Genomic DNA, 20,546 nt, shown 5'->3' with positions numbered 1-20,546 from the left:
TGATAGCGTGTATCCTACCTAGCCATGATATGGGCAGATGGGACCACTTTTGTAAATCTGCTTCTAAAGTACGATACATCCGGGGATAATTATGACTGTATAAAGTCTCCACCTTAGCTGTTAGGTTTATACCTAGGTATTTGATGGAGGATTCGCTCCATTGGAAATTGAAGTTCTGCTTTAACAGTTCAACAGTGGGGGGAGTTAGAGAGACGTTGAGAGCCTGGGATTTACTGTAGTTCACTTGAAGACCCGACATCTTGGAGAAGGAATCTAGTATAGCGTTTAAATTGGGTAAGGAAGTTATGGGAGAAGTGATGTAGAGCATGATATCGTCCGCAAATAGGGCACACTTGTGGACACGAGAACCGCATACCACCCCTTTTATGTCTTGGTTTTGTCTAATAGCTATAGCGAGGGTCTCGATTGCCATCGCAAAAATTAAAGGGGACAATGGGCATCCTTGCCTAGTTCCTTGTCTTATGGGAATGGGTTTGGAGTAGAAGCCCTGTATGCGGATTCTCGCTGTAGGGGTTGAGTATAGGGCCTGTATTAAGCCAGTAAAGCGTTGCCCAAAGCCCCATTTGCGGAGGATAGCGAATATATAAGGCCAGGAGACCGAGTCAAAGGCCTTCTGTAGATCAAGCGAGAGAAGCATACCCGATTGTTGGGGTCCACCCGCCCAGTTTGTTTGGAGAATGGACATAATATCTATGGTTCTTCTTATCTGGTCTGGGCCTTGTCTACCAGGAATGAAACCCACCTGATCCTTGTGTATATACACATTAATGAATTCAGCCAACCTGGAGGCTAGGATTTTGGTTAGTATTTTAATGTCACAGTTAATTAAAGAGATTGGGCGGTAATTTCCAACCTCTTCTGGGTTTTTATCAGGTTTTGGAATGACAGTTATAAGTGCTGCATTTAGGTGGGGATCAAGTGGGTTTCCCTTCGAGGCGTAGTTGAAGAATTTAGAGAGGTAAGGTGCTAAGGTTTCGGCAAACTTTTTGTAATAAGGATTGGACAGGCCATCCGGGCCAGGGGCCGATCCCGGTTTTAAGGTTTTAATTGCTGCTAAAACTTCTGCCGTTGTAAAAGGGGCTTCTAGGCTGTCTCTATGGCTCGAGGATAGTTGTGGGATAGGAAGGTCATTTAGGAAAGCGTCTATAGAGTGATCAGCAGGGGCTGGGGATGGAGAGTAAAGTTTATTGTAAAATTCTGCGAATTCCCCTAGTATCTTTGTAGGGTTAGCTGAGGGACCATGTCCAGGGATTATAATCTTTGGAATAGCCTGTGTTTTGAGTCTGGGGGATAATTTATTGGCCAACATAGAGTCCATCTTATCACCTTGTGTATAGAATCTATTTTGAGACCATCTCATTTGTTTTTCGGCTTTAGCTGTCAGAGCTAGGTTCAGTTCGAGCCTGGCCCTGTCCAATTGAGGGAGTAAATTAAGGGACGGGTCTAGTTTGTGCCTGGTTTTTAGGGACACGTAGTCATTCTCTAGTTTTTTGATTGTTGCCTCTCTCTCCTTTTTAATGGCTGATGACAATCTGATAAGTTCTCCCCTTATAAAGGCTTTATGAGCCGCCCAAAGCGTTTCCGCTGAAACATCATTTCCGTCGTTAAATTTAAAGTATTCCTTTAGGGAGTCAGAGAGCGCAGAGACTCGGACAGGGTCTGATAGTATGGACTCGTTCAGCCTCCATTGCTTCTGGCCCGCTCTATTGTATTGTGACCGGATGGTCATGACAACTAAAGAGTGGTCCGAAAGGGAGGAGTCAATAATTTTTGAATGAGTTATGGCCGGGATAACTGAAGATTTCACTAACAGGTGGTCAATTCTGGCGTACGAATTATGGGGGTGTGAGAAGTGAGTATAGTCTCGTTTGGTGGGGTTTAGTTCTCTCCAGACATCAGCCAGGCCCTGGTCGTGTATTAATTTCGCCAGTTTAAGGCTCTCATTAGAGGGGCGGGTAAGTTGGGAACCTGGGGGTCTAGTTTTGTCTAACCCCTGATCAAAGGCCACGTTGGAGTCTCCCCCGAGTATAACTGTTCCCTCTACAAGGGGGGTAAGGTGAAGGGTGAGTCTTCTGAAAAAGGCTGTTTGACCCTTATTAGGGGAGTAGTAGGAAATAAATGAGTAAAGGTGGCCATCTAGAGTGCCTTTCACTAGCAGATATCTGCCGTCAGGATCTTTAGTTTCGGATATTAATTGGAAATTGCAGGATTTAGCAAACACTATTGCAACCCCCTTGGTCTTGTTAGTTGCATTTGCTAGGTAGAATTTGTTGTAGTGGGAGTGTAAGAAAGAGGGGTTATACGAACTGGGAAAGTGGGTTTCCTGAATCAAAAGGACGTCTAGTTTGGACGATTTATATGAGTTAAAGATTTTCTTGCGTTTAAGGGGAGAGTTTATACCTTGAACATTGTGCGAAGCTACCCTCCAGGTATGTTGTGTGTGGTCAGCCATGGGTCTCGCAGTGGGGGGAACCACCTGTCAGCATATTACTCACCCTCCCAAGGTGCCAAATCGGGCACCCTAGCTGGACAAATTGAGTACGTTGGTGTAATGTGAGAACCGTTGTGATGTTGCCAACTTCCTTCAAGTCTGAAAAAGAGAATACAAGTGAGTGACGCTCTGGAAAGGGTGAGGGAAGAGAGGGAGTTGTATAGAAGAAGTAAGAAGAAAAGGAAGAAGAAACATCCCCCCCTGGTGTACAGAAGAGCAGGAGGGGAGGTAGGAGAACCACGAGCATCTCACAGACAAGTATGAGATACGTAGAAAAAAGAAATAATTCCAACCCTGGGGTTGGTCTTCCAACCTCACCGACCATTGATATGGTCGAGAAGGTAGGAGGAGGCGCATGTGGCTCACGCCGCGCCCCAGCACTTCTTAACCCGCTGGAAAAAACCAAGTGAAAAAACAACCATACGCTTGCCAGCAGGTGTGTATAAAATAACACGTAAAGAGCCACCCTAGAGGCTTTAAGCCTCAATTACTATAGTCTGGTGCACCACAATAGCGTACAAAAAAGGAAAAAGGAAAAAAAAAAGAGAAGAGAAAAGAAACAAAAAAAAAAAAAGGGGGGTTTAAGGGGAACACAGGAGACGTCAGTGCCTCCATTGAGGGAGGACTGGTGGACCTTTCAGTCTTCAAGGTTCAGGGAAAATTTTCTTCCAGGAGTGGAATCCTTTCTGAGAACCGCTTGGAAAGTCTTGGATGAGTCAGGGGGGACCGTGATTGGAAGATCTTCGGGATTTGGTTTTGCTCCAGAGTGGATTGGGAGATCCGGTAGGTGGAGGGCGTTTGTTGGAAGTAGAGGTTGGAGCGGCAGTCTCCATTTCCATTTCCTGGGCTATGATGTTTAATTTCAGGAGTAATTTTTCACCTGCGTCGAAGGTAGAGAAGGAATAAGACCGGTCTTTAAGTGAAAATCGAACCGCAAATGGGAAGGCCCATTTATATTTGATGTCCTTTTGGGCCGTGGCTGTCAGGAGCGGCTTCAGGGCTCTTCTCTTCTGGATGGTAGCCGGGGAAATGTCCGCAAATATTTGCACAGGGTGTCCTTGACATGAGATCTGGCTTGTTTCATCACCTCTTCCTTTACAGCATAGTATAGAGGTTTAGCAATGACGTCTCTGGGAGACCCATCCTTCCTGGGGGGTCCCATAGCTCTGTGGACTCTGTCTAGTTCCAGGCGGGCTGTTGGTATATTGGGGACTAGAGCTTGGATCAAGTCTTGTGTAGCCGTGGAAACATCTATAATGGATTCTGGTAAGCCTCTAATTCTAAAGTTCAGTCTCTTGGATCTATTTTCCAGGTCGTCAATGCGTGAGAATGCTGTCTCTAATTGATCTTGCAGAGTTTGAATAAGCCCGGTGTTTTGATGGGAGATGGCTACTGTTTGCTCAATTTTGTCTTCCATAGCATCCATCCTGGATCCTATGTTTTGCAAATCCGCCCTGATTTCGCCCGTGATGGCTGCAGCGTTAGCCGCCAGACCCCTATCTAGGAGTGTTGAGAACTTGAGGAATAGTTCTTCCATGGATGACTGAGTCATATGTGTAACTGGGCCCTGAGGGCCGGGGGTGGGTGAAGCAGGGGGGGCTGCCGGGGAGAGGGCCTGATCACCAAAAGCTTGATTGAGTAGCGATTCTGTAGAGGTGGGTGAGGGGGTCCCCATGCTGTGAGGTCCTGCTGTGAAGTGAAGGGTAGCCGGAGCTATGACTGATCTGTGGTCTGGAGTCAGCTCTAGGTGTTGAGGTGGGGGCTGAGTGGCGGTGGTCACCTTGGAGGCCATCTTGTGATTCCCTGACGGTGTGGTGGAGTTAAACTCCCCGTGTAAGTTCCTCCTGGCCCTCGTTTTAAGCATACAAGGTATGGTGGAAGGGAATGAGGATTACCTTCGGATGCAGTTTCTGAGCTCTTTGGTGCGGGGAGAACTTCACAGCACGAGCGCTTACAGTCCGGCGGCCATCTTGGTACACCCCGCGGAAACGGGATTCGGCCTCCACACAGCTTACACTCGTTCCGGATCGACGAATCGGTCTCCGGGTAATCCCCAAGTTATGTAGGGTCCGATGCACAGCGCGTGGATACGGTAGTTTGGCTGGGTGGCCCGCTAGCAGTGCTGGAGAGACGGCGTGGCGCGCAGCTCCCGGCTTACGCGGCCATCTTGGAACTCTCGCGCATGCGCCTTAATGCAGTATATTTAAGTGAGTTACTGAAAGTTTACATCATACTTCAGTGCGTTACATGCCACTTAACGCCGTATATTTCTGTGTGTTACTACAAATTTAACCCCATATATTTCACTGCATTATGTGCATGTTTAACACAGTATATTTCTGTGAGTTACTGTAAGTTTAGTGGGTATATTTCCGTGCGTTACGTGTCCTTTAACGCAGTATATTTCTGTGCGTTAGTGAACATTTAACACAGTATAGTTCAGTGCATTACTGCAAGTTTAGCTCCGTATATTTCAGTGCATTACCATCCGCCTAACGCAGTACATTTCTATGCATTAGTGAACGTTTAAATCCGTATATTTTAATGCGGTACTGCAAGTTTAATGTAGTGTATTTCAGTGAGTTACTGAAAGTTTACATACTTCAGTGCGTTACATGCCATTTAATGCCATATATTTCTGTGTGTTACTACAAGTTTAACCCTGTATATTTCACTGCGTTACGTGCATGTTTAACACAGTATATTTCTGTGAGTTACTGCACGTTTGATGCAGTATATTGCGTCAGTGCAGTTTTACTTCTCTAGCGCTGACATCCTTGCCTATTGATGTGGTTATGTATATTTTAATGTAAGGTTTATGGACATTACTGTGGTTTAGTATCAGGTATATTATAGTGTATCAGTGGAGTGTGTCTGTGTAGTGAGTACTCAAGTTAAAGTGCACCAAACACCATTTTTAATTGATTAAAAGTGCATCCACGTACACATTTCCACATCTTTATTACATTTTGTTAATAAACACCCCCCATCATGTCTTGGAGGACAAGAGATGTTCCTATGGCACTGTGAGGGGGCCAGAGTGTATGTGTCCACAGGCAAAGGCGGACATGGTCAGTCAGGCAGGGCATCATTTCCTCTGTTTAGTGTTGTTGCCTGTGCTATCCAGCCACAGCATGCAGAGGAGGTGGTAGACTGGCTTACTAAACCATCCTCATCCTCCTCATCCTCCATCACCCAATCATTGACTAGTGTGCAGTCCACTGCAGCTGCCAGAGTGGCTCCTTGTCCGCAGCTATTCCTGCCATATCCCCAGCATCAGGCATGGAGGAGTCAGCTGAGTTATTTGAACACAGCGTCAGCCACTTTGCCCTTGACTATTCACAGCCATTACTTTATTCAGATGTTGGTTCTGAGGTAGAGGAAGGAATGAACATGAGCCTACAGAGAGGGGAGAACACTGGTACACAAATTGGCAGTCATGTGCCGCAGCTTATTGCCAAATTGTCTCCAATGGTAATGAGGATGGAGGAAATGATGAAGATGACGTCACTGACGTGACTTGGGTGCTGGGTAGAGCAGGAGGTGGAAAGTGAGGATGAGGATGAGGCACAAGCCACCCTATTCCATCACATTGTGGAGCTGTTATCTCCTGGGCCACTTTCCACAGCTCAGCTGTCTGGGCATTTTTTAGCACATGTGCAGCCTATCGCACTGTTGCAATTTTAAAACTCTCACATCAAGCGTGGCAAAAACACCAGCCATTTGGGTACCATATGCTTGACAGGGCATTTAACCTCCCAGCACTCAGCTCATTGGCAAGAGTACCTGAAAGCCACACAAAAGGGGCGCAATTCTGTTCCTCCTCACTCACCTCAGTTTGCAACTGCTATACCTCATAACCTCTCAGCAGCCTCCACGAACAGGGATGATGGTATAGCACAGGGTGTCCCAGGTCCTTACAGTGCATCTGCCAGTAGCACACTACCAGTTGTAGACTATAGCCAGCAAATTTCTCCCCATCTGCTACAGCAAAAAAGGAAAACAAATAGAGTCACTGTCACCCACATGCCCAGCGTCTAAATGCAAGCTTTTCCAAGCTGCTGTCTCTACAACTACTGCCTTTCTGTCTGGTGGATTCTGCCCCCTTCCGCAAATTTGCAGAATGTGCTGTACCAGAATAGTAGGTTCCCAGTTGCTATTTCTTTTCATGTAAAGCTCTGTACCATCGTATGGAAAGCAATGTTGTGGCATTACATTCATTACTGAATGTGTAGTAATGCAGATCACATTGCAGTACATTCTTTTGCAGCTGACCTGGACGTGACATAAAACACGTCATTTTCAGGGTCAGCAACAAGGAGGGAAGGAGAGTGAATGTGTTTCAGCTCTTCTCCCTCCCCTCTACCCACCGACCGTCGCTATGTCTTTCCTGGGCCCACAGATGGGCAAACAGAGCCCAGGATACATGGTGGGGGTGCACGCATGGGGGAGCTCCATATATGGCAGTGCAGCCACCCCGAATGCTGCCACCTGACAGGCAGGAGTCTGCTTGTCAGATTTACACACAATCTCGGTGGCTGTAGCCACTGGTAATGTGTGTGTAAAACCTACTGATGAACGAAAGGCTTAAAAGCAGTTGTAAACCCTCAAGATTTTTCACCTTAATGCATTTTATGCATTAAGGTGAAAAACATTTTGTAGTCCAGCTGCTCTCCAGAGCCCCCCTTTTACTTACCTAAACCCGATTGTTCCAGCAACGGGGACAAACAGAGCATCTCCAGCTCTGTCTGGAATCCTCATTGGCTGGATTGATAACAGCAGGAGCATTGGCATGTGTGCTGGGGGGCGGGGCCGAGTCCTGCTATATCAATAGACACAGCAGCAGGACTCAGGAGCGTGCCTGCACGAGTGCCCCCAGGGAATCCGGGTCTCGAGCCCTCGAGAAGAGGAGGAGCCAGGAGCGCTGCTGGGGGACCACAGAAGAGGAGGATCGGGTCCCCCTTTGTGCAAAACCCTTGCACAGAGGAGGCAAGTATGATGTTTGTTATTTTAAAAAAAACACCTCTTTAAGATGACTTGTTCAAGGCAATAGTGCTGACTTCTATAAGTCTGAGTGCTGTTATGTAAGAGATTGCCACGTCTATGGGGGCAATAATTTATATATATATATATATATATATATATATATATATATATATATATATATATATACATATACACATATATATATATACATACACAGTATCTCACAAAAGTGAGTACACCCCTTGCATTTTTGAAAATATTTTATTATATCTTTTCATGTGGCAACACAGAAGAAATTATACTTTGCTACAATGTAAAGTAGTGAGTGTACAGCTCGTACATTTGCTGTCCCCTCAAACTAACTCAGCACACAGCCATTAATGTTTAGACTGCTGGCAACAAAAGTGAGCACACCCCTAAGTGAATATGTCCAAATTGGGCCCAAAGTGTCAATATCTTGTGTGGCTACCATTATTTTCCAGCACTGCCATAACCCTCTTGGGCAGGGAGTTCACCAGAGCTTCACAGGTTGCCACTGGAGTTCTCTTCCACTCCTCCATGATGACAACAATGATGATGAAATTATATAATAAAATATTTACAAAAATGTGAAGGGTGTATTCATTTTTGTGAGATACTGTATATGTGTATGTGTGTATATATATATATATATATATATATATATATATATATATATATATATATATATATATATTTCAAACCTTGGGAAGGTTACTCTCCTGTTGATCCATTTGGGTGTTCAGAACAGCGTCAGGTGGAACAGGTGGAACTTCCAATCATCCACCAATAATCATTCAGGAAAAGAAAGGACAACTGTTCCGATAATTTCCTTTTACTTCAATATCTTGTATCAAGCATAACAACAGCAACAGCCACTGTACAGTTCCGAGCAAAGATGCTCTTCCTCAGGCTCTCTGACATTGTGTCACACATTGTGTCTTTTTCATTATATATATATATATATATATATATATATATATATATATACACACATACACACACACACACACACACACACAAATTGTAGTGCTTACCCCTCCAGAAGCCACTGATAGCCCTCTGTTCTTCCACAGCTCTTAAAACAGGTTGGTCTCCACTGACACACCCAATTAAAGGTAGAGGACCATGTTTATAGTAGGTGAGGTTGAAAAAAAGACACAAGTCCAACCTATGTGTGTGATTATATGTTAGTATTACCTTGTATATCCCTGTTTATTGCGGTCATTCAGGTACTTATCTAATAGTTTTTTGAAACTATCGATGCCCCCTGCTGAAACCAATGCTTGTGGAAGGGAATTCCACATCCTTGCCCCTCTTACAGTAAAGAACCCTCTACGCAGTTTAAGGTTAAACCTATTTTCTTCTCATTTTAATGAGTGGCCGCGTGTCTTAGACTCCCTTCTGCAAAAAAAAGTTTTATCCCTATTTTGGGGGTCACCAGTATGGTATTTGTAAATTGAAATCATATCCCCTCTCAAGTATCTCTTCTCCAGAAAGAATAACTTCAGTGCTCGCAACCTTTCTTAACTAATATTCTCCAGGCCCTTTATTAGCTTAGTTGCCCTTCTTTGTAATCGCTCCATTTCCAGTACATCCTTCCAGAGGACTAGTGCCCAGAACTGGACAGCATACTCCAGGTGAGGCCAAATCAAAGTCTTATAGAGTAGGAAAAGTATTGCTTTATACCTGGAGTTATTCTCCTTTTAATGCATGCCAATACTCTGTTTGCTTTATTAGCAACAACTTGGCATTGCATGCTATTGCTGAGCCTATCTACTAGGACCCCAGAGGTTCAGCCCCTAGTGTGTAGATTACATTCATATTTTTGCCACCCAAAAGTATTATTTTACATTAAACCTCATTTGCCATGTAGTTGCCCACTCCATTAATTTGTTCAGCTCTTCTTGCAAGGTTTCCACATCCTGCGGAGAAGTTATTGCCCTGCTCAGCTTAGTGTCGTCCGCAAATATAGAGATTGAACTGTTTACCCCATCCTCCAGGTCGTTTATGAACAAATTAAACAGGGTTGGTCCCAGCACAGAACCCTGGGGGACCCCACTTCCCACCACTGACCATTCCTCATTTATCGCCACCCTCTGAACTCGCCCTTGTAGCCAGTTTTCATTCCATGTAATCACCCTATGGTTCATGCCAACGGACCATACTTTGTACAGTAAACGTTTATGGGGAACTGTGTCAAATGTTTTTACAAAATCCAGATACACCACCTGGACAACTTAAGTGTTTGTGCATTGCTACATTGTTGTGAATCCCTAACAAATAGAACCAGACTACCAGATACCAGGTTAAGTAAATATATTGTCTTAAAGCAGGTAACAGTACAAGACTTGATATGAAGCAAACACTATGAAGCAGATAAACACTAAAAAGTTGCAGAACTGAATTGATTGAACGTTGTGTTATAACTGGAAGGCCTAACTGTATAACGACAGTGTTAAACCACTTTTTAACCAAAATAACCACTATTGAGCTCCATTAGGCCCATCTAACTCAATAATAATGTTCTTGAGTGCACTCTTTTAAGATACCCCAGACATTAATATCTGTAAGTGTTCCTGAGTGGGGTACCCCTTAAAGCTGATGACATTGTACATGGTGACTTAATACTAATGTTGACCAGCTTGCGATGGGGCTCTTTGTTGGTGGTGCACAAAAGTCTGTCTTTTTAAGATTATGTGGATGTATATCTGAAATCTACTAGGTAAGGAGCAGGGTGTAGCAAGGGGTTAAATGTGTGTTCTCTCACCACTCCTAGCAGGCAACATGTCCCGTTTCATATGCTTGGTGGGTCCAGACATCAAATCCCAGAGACTTGGTCCCTTGGCTTTGGTACACACTTGCACAGTCTCTGGTAAGCTGCAGCAGGAGGACTATCTTACCATCAGACACCGGCAGCAAGACCTCTCTGTGTGGTGCTCTTTTCCTCTGAGGCAGATGCTCATCCCATAGAAAGTCATCTCAGCACGGCATACCTACACAAGAATAATGTAGTCCCCACCCCCACCTGGGAGAAAAGTCCAGGCTCTTCTCTTCTTCTCCTCCTGCAGTTTGGAGTCCATCCCACTGCCATTCAATGGTATTCTGCTGTGCTCTTTAAGAAAATTCACTTCCTAGTGTCCCCTCAATACAGCAGGTTATCTTTCCCATGCTCCAATTGGCTCAGACTCTCCTGCTCCTTGATTGGCTCAAGCTCTCTTGCTACCCAAGTAGCTCAAGCTCTCTGCCAGGAGAGGGGGAGGGGCAAGAACCAATTTTACACAGATCCTGCCTGTGAGCCTGCAGTGAGAGAAAGTAGAGATGCTGGCTTTAGCACTTGGCACTCAGCTACACAATGTTCCCAAGATCCCTTCCAATCCAACTGAGCAGGGCTTTCAGCATGTTTCTAAGCAGTACTGTAGCCTCTATCTAGCCATTTTGTGTTGGTGGAATGTGTTGGCCAATATATACTCAGATTTGGGAACAGTAAAGCCGACCATACACTGGTCGAAATTTGGCTGGTTCTACAGGGACCAGCCACATTTTTTCAGTGTGTGGCAGTCCTTTCTCAACAAAAGTAAATCATTTGATCAACTTTTGTTGAACGGTCATGATTGAAAACATTTGTTCGCAGGTTCCACTGTCAAAATACAATGTCTGGGGGTTGCCACCATATCTGTACAGTATATGCAACATTTTCTTTTTCACTACATGTGTGTACAGCATAAAAAGGAGTGTGTATATACATTATGTGTTAACGGCTTGAAAACCTTATAATGCTGTATAACTTGTTATATACAATATGTACATGTAAGCAACCATTTTTGCTTGCTGCATTTGCAGCTTTTGCTCCCTGCTTTTCAGTGCCACAAAATAGTTATGCTTTACTACTCCTTCTCACAATGCTTTTTTTTTTTTTTTTTTATTTCCTGCACATGATTGGGCATTAAACTGAAAAAAATGTGTTTAATTTACTAAGATAAGGGAACATTCATTTTATTGAGTGAATATTCTCTACTCCTTTAGTAAATCATTCCTATGAGTCAGCAGACCCAACAAAATCAATGCACTTCGAATTTGGCTAATATTTTATCTTGAAATGTAACTGGAGAGATTATTTGTCCAAAGCCACTAAAATATGTAAGAGGAAGCATGTATATGTGAAAATTCTATAAAGAATGACTTTAGGGTACACAGTAAGTACACTTAAATAAATGTCCTAACCTAAAATATTTTGTATTGTTTAGAAATTAACCCTATCCGACTGGTGGGTGGCTTGGACAGATGTGCTGGACGTGTGGAAATATATAATGGAACAGAGTGGGGAACAGTATGTGATGACATATGGGACATCAATAATGCTCATGTTGTGTGTCGACAGCTGAAATGCGGGTCTGGTGTTGCTGCTCTAATTTCGGCTCATTTTGGACCGGGTAATGGGAGTATTTTACTTGATAATGTGCGGTGTGTTGGAAATGAGCAGTACCTTTACCAATGCAATCATCTTGGATGGGGCTCCCATAACTGTAGACACAGTGAAGACGCAAGTGTCATCTGCTCAGGTATATGATTGTTGCTCTTTTAAAACAACATACAGGTTTTAGTACCTAGAGAGACATGCTTTATAGTGTTTTTTTTTTAATGCTGATATGTACAGTATGTTACAAGCTGCACTGTAAAATTCACGTTCTCCTTATACTTAAACACACACATAATAATTTGATGATTCGTGACATTGGTCTTTCCCAGCTATTTCCATAGTATATGTTCTTCCCATGCTTAAACATTTGAATGTCAAATTTCCAAACTTTGAAAACAAACCCTGTATCAAACATGTTATGAAAAAAAAATATTAAAAAAAAAAGTATGTATTTCATAAATCTGCACAAACAGGCCATTATTTGTTGTACTTTTTCAAGGCCCTACAGTAAGTGAGAGAACAAGGTATTTTAAATTAAAAGTGTACAATTAAATTCCCTTATCTAAAAACACATAGAAAGTGCAAGAGTTTGAACATGTGAAATTATGGTGACAGAAATATGGTAGATGCTAACTTAATTTTAAAGTGGTCATACGAATTCTACTACCTGTAAAGTCTTTTGACATGGGAAATTCATGCAGCCACTCATGTTCTGCGCGCTTATTCTGGGTCATTGACTCGATACGGGGAGTATTTATCAATGATTTGATGGTCATTTCACTCTATATTTACTTCTTTGAGGAACATTCACTCCTGTGCCAGGCCAAAAATAGGTGAACATTTGGCCAGGATTCCACCAGTAAAAGTGACTTTTCTTTCACTAATGGCAGCATCAGTTAATTTTTACTGTAACATTCACCCAATGTAAGAAAAAGCTGAATGCTACTTTTCCTAAACATTCATCAGACAGTCCCTCAATCTATCAATCCACTGAACATGCACTGTTGGTTGTCTATGGAGAAAGCTATTTTTACTACAGGTAACAACGGAGGCCAGCTCAAAAGGTTGCCACCTGTAAAGAAATCAGAGCATGATACATGTAACCAAACTTGAAAATATATTTAAATTACATGCTAAAAACACATTCATGACATGCATTGCTACATTATTTTTAATTTATACACTCACTATGATTTTTTTTTATTTTCAGAAAAATAAACGGCTAGAAGTATTCTAGTGCTCATTTCATGCATGACTGTCAGGTCTATCGCCATCCACTACCATGGACAATATTACCTGTTAGTGGCCGCAAAGTATCAACACAAATGATCAAAGTGATAGCGAGAGACATATGAAATGGAGTACAAATCAGGCTTACTTGCCTCAGGCAATGAAATAGTACACTATAAAACCTATAGTGATAATGTAGCCTTTAATCACATATGAAGACTAATAATGTATTTACCACAAAAGTGTATTTATAGATGTAGACATTTTCTCAGCCAATGTGATAAGGTCCTGCTTTGTTTGAAATATATGGATTGGGTGCATCTAGAACAGTGGTTCTCAACCTTTCTAGTGCCGTGACCCCTTCCTAGGGGTCCCCACAACTTGGGAAATTTTAACAGTAAAATTATTTTTGTAGTGTAGGTTGTCAGCACCCAAGGCAAGACAAGTAATTTGTGCCCCTAACCCACGGACATTTAGCACTCCCTGAGTCTCTTCCACTCGTACAGTATTAAAACCCCTTATGGTACATTTTGGGATGTAACACTCTCTCTCTTTGTTCTCCTTTTATTTCCCTTTTAGCTGTCTCTATCCTAATTTTGGGTTTTTCCCCCATCCCTCTCTCTAGCCGTCTTTCTTGTTCTCTATCTTATTCTTACTCTCCCTTTTCTTTGTTCCTTCCCATCTTTTCCTCTCCTTTCCATGTATTCACTATTTTTATTCCTTATTCCTTGGTGGGGTGGGGGAGTTCTGAGAACTGTAGTAGGGACTTTTAATGGCAACTATAATCACAGGTAGTGTTACTCACTGTGTCTCCAACTTCACTGTGGCTCTGACTTTGTGATGTCTCATAGCAGTGACACCTATACCGAAATCAAGAGATAGGATCTCCTCCAGCCCCTCCCACTTAACATTCCTTACCAATTAGCTGACTTCTAGTCTCTGCCCCCCAACCATGCCATGAACTGAATGGATGGTTGCGAAGAGGCTAAGTGGGCGGCCGCGGGTTCAAGGATCAGCCCAGCTGGGCGGCCACAGACTCCAGGGACAGCCCTGCTGAACGGCTGCAAAAAGACTGGGAGAGAGGTGGGGGCTTCAGGAACAGCCCAGGATTCTGTGACCCCTAGCAAATCATCATTTGACCCCTGAGGGGGTCCCGACCCCTAGGTTGAGAACCACTGATCTAGGACCATATGTCTGACGTGCTTATTTTCTTGAAAAAAAAATGCTGCCATTTTTGAGTGATAATTCCTTTTTTCTCCAGAGAAAGGGGAAAAACCTTCTTTGAATTTTGGTAAAATGTTGTCCCTCTCAGAAATGCTACAGTTAGTTTAGTTTGGAAGGCATTTTTTAATTCAGACAGAGCCCATTTCTGTAGCAGTATTAATAAGGTATCAGCTCATGCGGCCAGACAATTCTAATGCCGCGTACACACGACTGGACTTTCCGGCAGAAAAGGTCTGACAGTCTTCCTGATGGAGTTCCGAACAAACGGACTTGCCCACACACGAACGAACTAAAGTCAGTTCGTTTTGAACATGATGATGTACAACGGGACTAGAAGAGGAAGTTCAATAGCCAGTAGCCAATAGCTGCCCTTGCGTCGTATTTGGTCCATCAGACCAGCATGCAGACAAACGGAACCGAAAGAAATTGAATCCATCGGACAGATTTGAAACATGTTTTATTTCTAGGTCCATCTGAAATTTTGAAGAAAAAAGTCAGAGGAAGCCCACATATGATCGTAATATCCGACGGAATGATTCCATCTGACCTTTTCTGCCGGAAAGTTCGGTCATGTGTACGCGGCATAAGAGCTTACAGTATAAATGTCATTGAGCTGGCTGATTTAGTCATCATTGATATTAAAATAAATAACATAATTTCCATAAAACCATAAGCAATCTGGAGCCATTGTACACAAATGTGATATGTGACAAAATAGGTTTTATCCAAAGTATAAGCATTATTAAGATTTTAGTATCAGGATTATTTTTGCCTTGGCAGATCGACACATTTCACTGACTAATAATAAATTATATGTTCATCCTTTCAGATTCTCAAAACGCCCATTTATATGGTACTACAGGTAATACTATTTTATTATTTCTTCAATAAATAAAAAAACCTGTCACTCATAAAATAGGACTGTGGTCGGTACAGAGACAAGGCAGAACTTTTACTTCTTACAGTATATTTATGGACCATTTTCAGTTATTCAGCAGGGAAAAATCAGCTATGTTTTTTTTATTTTTTTAACCAGCTAATGACCTTGAGTGTATGAGTTATATTCTAAAAACCTGATCTAAATACATTGGTACCACTGCAGTGGTTCCTCTGTAGTTGACGCCTGCAAACAGTGTGGCACGGGCAGTGATGCGTATGGTGTTAGGACATAGGCCTAATGTGACATACCTTTCCACCTACATAGAATTAACGAACATTGTGGAGGAAAAGCTACTCTGCATCTCCCTGGGTGTAGAAAAATATGGGCAGTTTTATGTTCGAGCTACTTTGTGTCTGCAAATGTATGTTTCTTAGAGCATAGGTGTGCACAGCCTATTGCATTAGTTTGTGCAGCTCAAAGCTCAAACACACATGCCTTTCTCCGCAGCCTCAGCTGCACAGGGCAGTGAATGAATTGAAAGTGTTCTATGCTGAGCGGCTTCCCGTTCATTCACAAACTGAAGCATAGTAGATACACTTTACTATGCTTCAGTTATGAATGAACACAGTGAGGGAGTGTGTTCACTGTGTTCATTTAGAAAAGGAAGGGGTCAGTAAATTACATATTGACTAGCCCTTTCCTCCGCTCTCCATCCTGAAACATTCCCCGCAGCAGCCGAACGAAGACAGCAGCACTGGGGGGAGGAACATGGGGGAAAGCCCGGGCAGTAGGGGGGAGTCAGCACCTCAGAGAGTAATTAGGTTGTGCCTAGGCATATTGGCACCCCCCCTGTGCACGCCTATGCCGTAGAGCTGAACTCCGGGGAAAAAGGATTTACCCTTGCAGTGGGTCCCACTCCCACTGTATGGGTAACTGCTTGTTCTGCCTAGAGCAGTGTTTCTCAAACTTTTTTGTCTTGCAGCGCACCCATAGGATCTAAGAATTTTGTGGCATGCCTGAAAAGATTTAACAATTTTTGTGGTCAGTAATAAATATAATATATACAAAAGCAGAAGTCTTGTGTGAGCCACAATATTATATATCGCTGATATATAATATTGGGGCTCACACAAGACTGCTGCTTTTGAATATATTATATTTCCCTACTGATATAATATTGGGGAATGGGGATCACATAAGATTGCGGCTTATATTTACTGCCAATATAATCACACACTGGTCCATCCATCCCCATCTCTTCTCTCGTTTTACCTTCTCAGCTCCACACCGTGTGGGACAGCCAGAGACTTCTGGCTTCTCTGCTCTGTTGTGGGGGAGACTGGAGGAGGGAATGATGTCACTTTGAGGCACGCTGTGCTCAGCACCTCATTGGCTGGAAGCACCTGGCACAGCACCTGTCCTGGCACACTGCTGGCAGCCAAGCCACAGCCCAATCATATTGGCAATCTGGATTGGTGGGGTCTGGTGGTGGTGAACAACCAATCCAAATTGCACACAGGCATGGTAGCACAGATGACCATGTCCGTGTAAAGGCCTGTGCACTTGCCACCACCGGGCCCGGTGAACAACATGAATGATCCCACGCCACACCTGCAATTCTCCCACGGCACACAGTTTGAAAAACCCTGGCCTAGAGAGATGATATACTTACCTTATTCTTTATCCCAGATCCTCCTCTTTCTGGGACCAGACTCCTAAAATCTCCAGTCGCAACTCTTTGACATCTTCATGTACAATGCAAGACCAGCAATTATATCCTGCATTGTATAGGAGGATATCAAGGACCTGTCCACATTCCAAATGGTCTAACAATGGAGGAGAATGCTTGCTGTTGAGACAGTTATGCTGCGTACACACAACCGGACTTTCCGGCAGACTAGGTTCGATGGACTTTCCAAATGAACGGACTTGGCCACACACAATCACACCAAAGTCTGACAGATTTGAAGTTGATGACGTATGACCGGACTAGAATATGGAAATTCATAGCCAGTAGCCAATAGCTGCCCTAGCGCCGGTTTTCTTCTGTCCGACTAGCATACAGACGAGCGGATTTCTCCATAGGAACTGGGTGCAGCGGAGTTCCAGCGGAAAAATGTGAAACATGTTCTATTTCTAAAGTCCATCAGATTTTTGGACAGCAAAGGTCCGATGGAGCCCACACACGCTCGAATTGTCCGACGGATTTGTTCCGTCTGACCTTTGCTGTCGAAAAGTCAGTTTGTGTGTATGCGGCATTAGAAATAAGGCAAATATATAACCTTATTCGTTTAGCCCCTGACAAAATAAGCAGTTAACCCTAGTTAACAGCTAAATTCATTCTAAACTATTCCCATTTTCAGTTACTATGTGATGCACAAGCCTCCTAAATGAAAAAAAAAACAAATCTTCCTTTAGTGCTGTAATTTAGGAAAGCAGTGGACAGGACTAGGTGTGGCCAGATGCTGGCTTAAGACTTGGCAGTGACAATGCTGATAGCTATGCCCCCTGCAACATTAGGTGAACTTCACTGGCAGGATTACCAGGTTTTGGTGAGACTTTGCAGGGGGACTAAGAGAAAACTGTAAACATGGATTGCGGTATAAATGAGTGCCGCAGCACATACTTTTAATAGCTGCCAATAGTTCTACTTTAAGTATTTTTTTGTGCTTGAATATAAGTGGGGTTGAATGTTTTTTTATGCCCACATTTCACTGCTGTCTAGCTTTTTCTTTTGGACTTAGAGAATTTAGTGAAGCAATAGTATATAGAAGAAATCAAACTGACTTATTAGAAATAGAGAAACACTTCGATGGTGCAACTTCTTCTGTAGGGCCTGGAGCTAGCACCGCAGTTCTTTTATTTCTGATAGGTCAGGATCTGTGGCCAGTCTATAAAAAGTGACAGTTGCAGTGCATTACACACGCCACCCCCATTTCATCTTTTATTTACTTTTACCCTCACAGACATAACCTGGGCCTGTTGACTTCTACTGTACTCCAAGTCTTTTTTTATATGTATTGTTAGTGAACAATGTCATACCAAAAAGAGTATTCCAAGTTTGACATAGTGGCTGTATACTTTATTCATTAGCTTGTATACTGCGGGTGCTTTTGCTAAAAAAAAAAAATGTACAGAATATATATATATATATATATATATATATATATATATATATATATATATATATATATATAATTATACAAAAAAATGCAAACCTACAAGGCAGATTAAAGACAAGCCATTGATGGAGGCAATATTCAAAATGTTGCACATTCACATTTTTAAGTTTGTTTTACGTATACCTGCCTCTAGTTATTGAAATTCAGTAACAAATATGTATTTTGTTTACAGAACATCCGGAATACCCAGATTTTACAACAGGTATTTTGTTGGATTGTGTTACTATGGGGGTTATTTATGAAAGGCAAATCCACTTTGCACTGCAAGTGCACTTGGAAGTGCAGTTGCTCTAATGCTGCATACACACGATCAAACAATCAGGTGGAAAAGTCCGGCAAACTCAAGTCCGCCGGACAATCCCCCCGTGTGTAGCCTCCGGCATACTTTTTTGACCCGAAAGTACGGCGGACTTAGAAAGTAGTTTTGCACTCCAATCTTCCCGCCGGACTCGCATTTCGGCGGACAATCCGGCCGTGCGTATGCCAGTCTGCCGTACTTTTGAAATGAACGGACTTTTCCCGCCCGGAGAAAAATTTGAGCGGGTCTCCAAGTAGGTGGGGCCCGCGAAGGAGAGGTCGCTGGCCCCGCCACCTGGTATGGACTTAAAGGGGAACCCCAACGCCGAAAAAAATCGTCATGGGGGTCCCCCGCAGGTCCACATCAGACCCTTGTCCGAGCACGCTACCCGGCCAGCCAGGAAAGGGGGGACGAGCGAGCGCCCCCCCTCCGAGCCGTACCAGGCCGTGTGCCCTCAACATGGGGGGTGCCTTGGGCGGCCCCCCCCACCCCAAAGCACCTTATCCCCATGTTGATGAGGACAAGGGCCTCTTCCCGACAACCCTGGCCGTTGGTTGTGGGGGTCTGCGGGCGGGGGGCTTATCGGAATCCGGGAGCCCCCTTTAATAAGGGGGCCCCCGGATACCGCCCCCCCACCCTATGTGAATGAGTATGGGGTACAATGTACCCCTACCCATTCACCTGTAAAATAAAGTACAAAAAAAAAACACAACACACAAGATAAAATAGTTTATTGCACAGCTCCGGGGGTCTTCCATCTTCGGGGGTCTTCTCGCCGGACTCCTCCGCTATCTTCTTCTAGCTCTTTTGCTAGCGGAGGAGCCCGGCTTTCTTCCTCGCCGCGGCCTCTTCTTCCGACTTCGGGGGTCTTGTCCCCCTCTTCAGTTCTTCTGCCGGGCCACCGCGCCTTCTTATAGCTCTTTTACAGGCGGTGGCCCGGTCTTCTGTCGTCGCCGCCGCCGCCTTCTGTTCTTCTGTTCTTCTCTTCAGATGTTGCCTCGTCGAGTCCTCCGCTCACAATGGCACAGATGCGACGTGCGGCGACTTATATAGGGACATCATCGGATGATGTACCCGCCTATTATGGTGTCACAGTCCCAGCATCCTCTCAACAGAAGACCGGGCCACCGGTACATATTTTTGTACTTTATTTTACAGGTGAATGGGTAGGGATACATTGTACCCCATACTCATTCACATAGGGTGGGGGGCCAGTATCCGGGGGCCCCCTTATTAAAGGGGGCTCTCGGATTCCGATAAGTCCCCCGCCTGCAGACCCCGACAACCAACGGCCAGGGTTGTCGGGAAGAGGCCCTTGTCCTCATCAACATGGGGACAAGGTGCTTTGGGGTGGGGGGGCCGCGCGGCCCCCCTTCCCCAAGGCACCCCCCATGTTGAGGGCACGCGGCCTGGTACGGCTTGGAGGGGGGGGGCGCTCACTCGTCCCCCCCTTTCCTGGCCAGCCGGGTAGCGTGCTCGGACAAGGGTCTGATGTGGACCTGCCAATTTTTTTCGGCGTTGGGGTTCCCCTTTAAGTCCATACCAGGTGGACTCGCCCACACAGGCGGAGGAAAGTCCGCTCATTTTGAGCGCGTCTCCAGGTAGGCGGGGCCCGCAAAGGAGACGTCGCTGGCCCCGCCTACCTGGAGACGCGCTCAAAATGAGCGGACTTTCCTCCGCATGTGTGGGCGAGTCCGTTCATTTCAAAAGTAGGGCGGATAGTACGGCGGACTTAGTACGCCATATTAGTCCGCTGAAAAAGTGCCGTGTGTGGGCAAGTAGCCCGTTCGGAAAGT

General features: G+C 44.2%; 1 protein-coding gene across 5 annotated transcripts in view; it reads left to right on the top strand.

Annotated features, from left to right (window-relative positions):
* Nucleotides 1–20,546, top strand: part of LOC143987702 (scavenger receptor cysteine-rich domain-containing protein DMBT1-like) — a 136,272-nt gene that overhangs the window by 12,369 nt on the left and 103,357 nt on the right. For 4 of the 5 annotated variants that reach the window (XM_077486642.1, XM_077486640.1, XM_077486643.1 and 1 more), the window contains exons 3-5: nucleotides 11,764–12,078; nucleotides 15,220–15,252; nucleotides 18,625–18,654. In XM_077486642.1, the coding sequence (XP_077342768.1) occupies nucleotides 11,764–12,078; nucleotides 15,220–15,252; nucleotides 18,625–18,654 (378 nt within the window). The remainder of the gene's footprint in view (nucleotides 1–11,763; nucleotides 12,079–15,219; nucleotides 15,253–18,624; nucleotides 18,655–20,546) is intronic. The other variant, XM_077486641.1, reaches the window with a different exon arrangement.

The sequence above is a fragment of the Lithobates pipiens genome, unplaced genomic scaffold (assembly GCF_037356315.1).
Source record: "Lithobates pipiens isolate NorthernLeopardFrog02 unplaced genomic scaffold, aLitPip1_a1.2 Scaffold_18, whole genome shotgun sequence".
NCBI classification, from domain to species: Eukaryota; Metazoa; Chordata; class Amphibia; order Anura; family Ranidae; genus Lithobates; species Lithobates pipiens.
The sequence above is the reverse complement of the archived record's forward strand: the minus strand, read 5'-3'. Positions and strand labels throughout refer to the sequence as shown.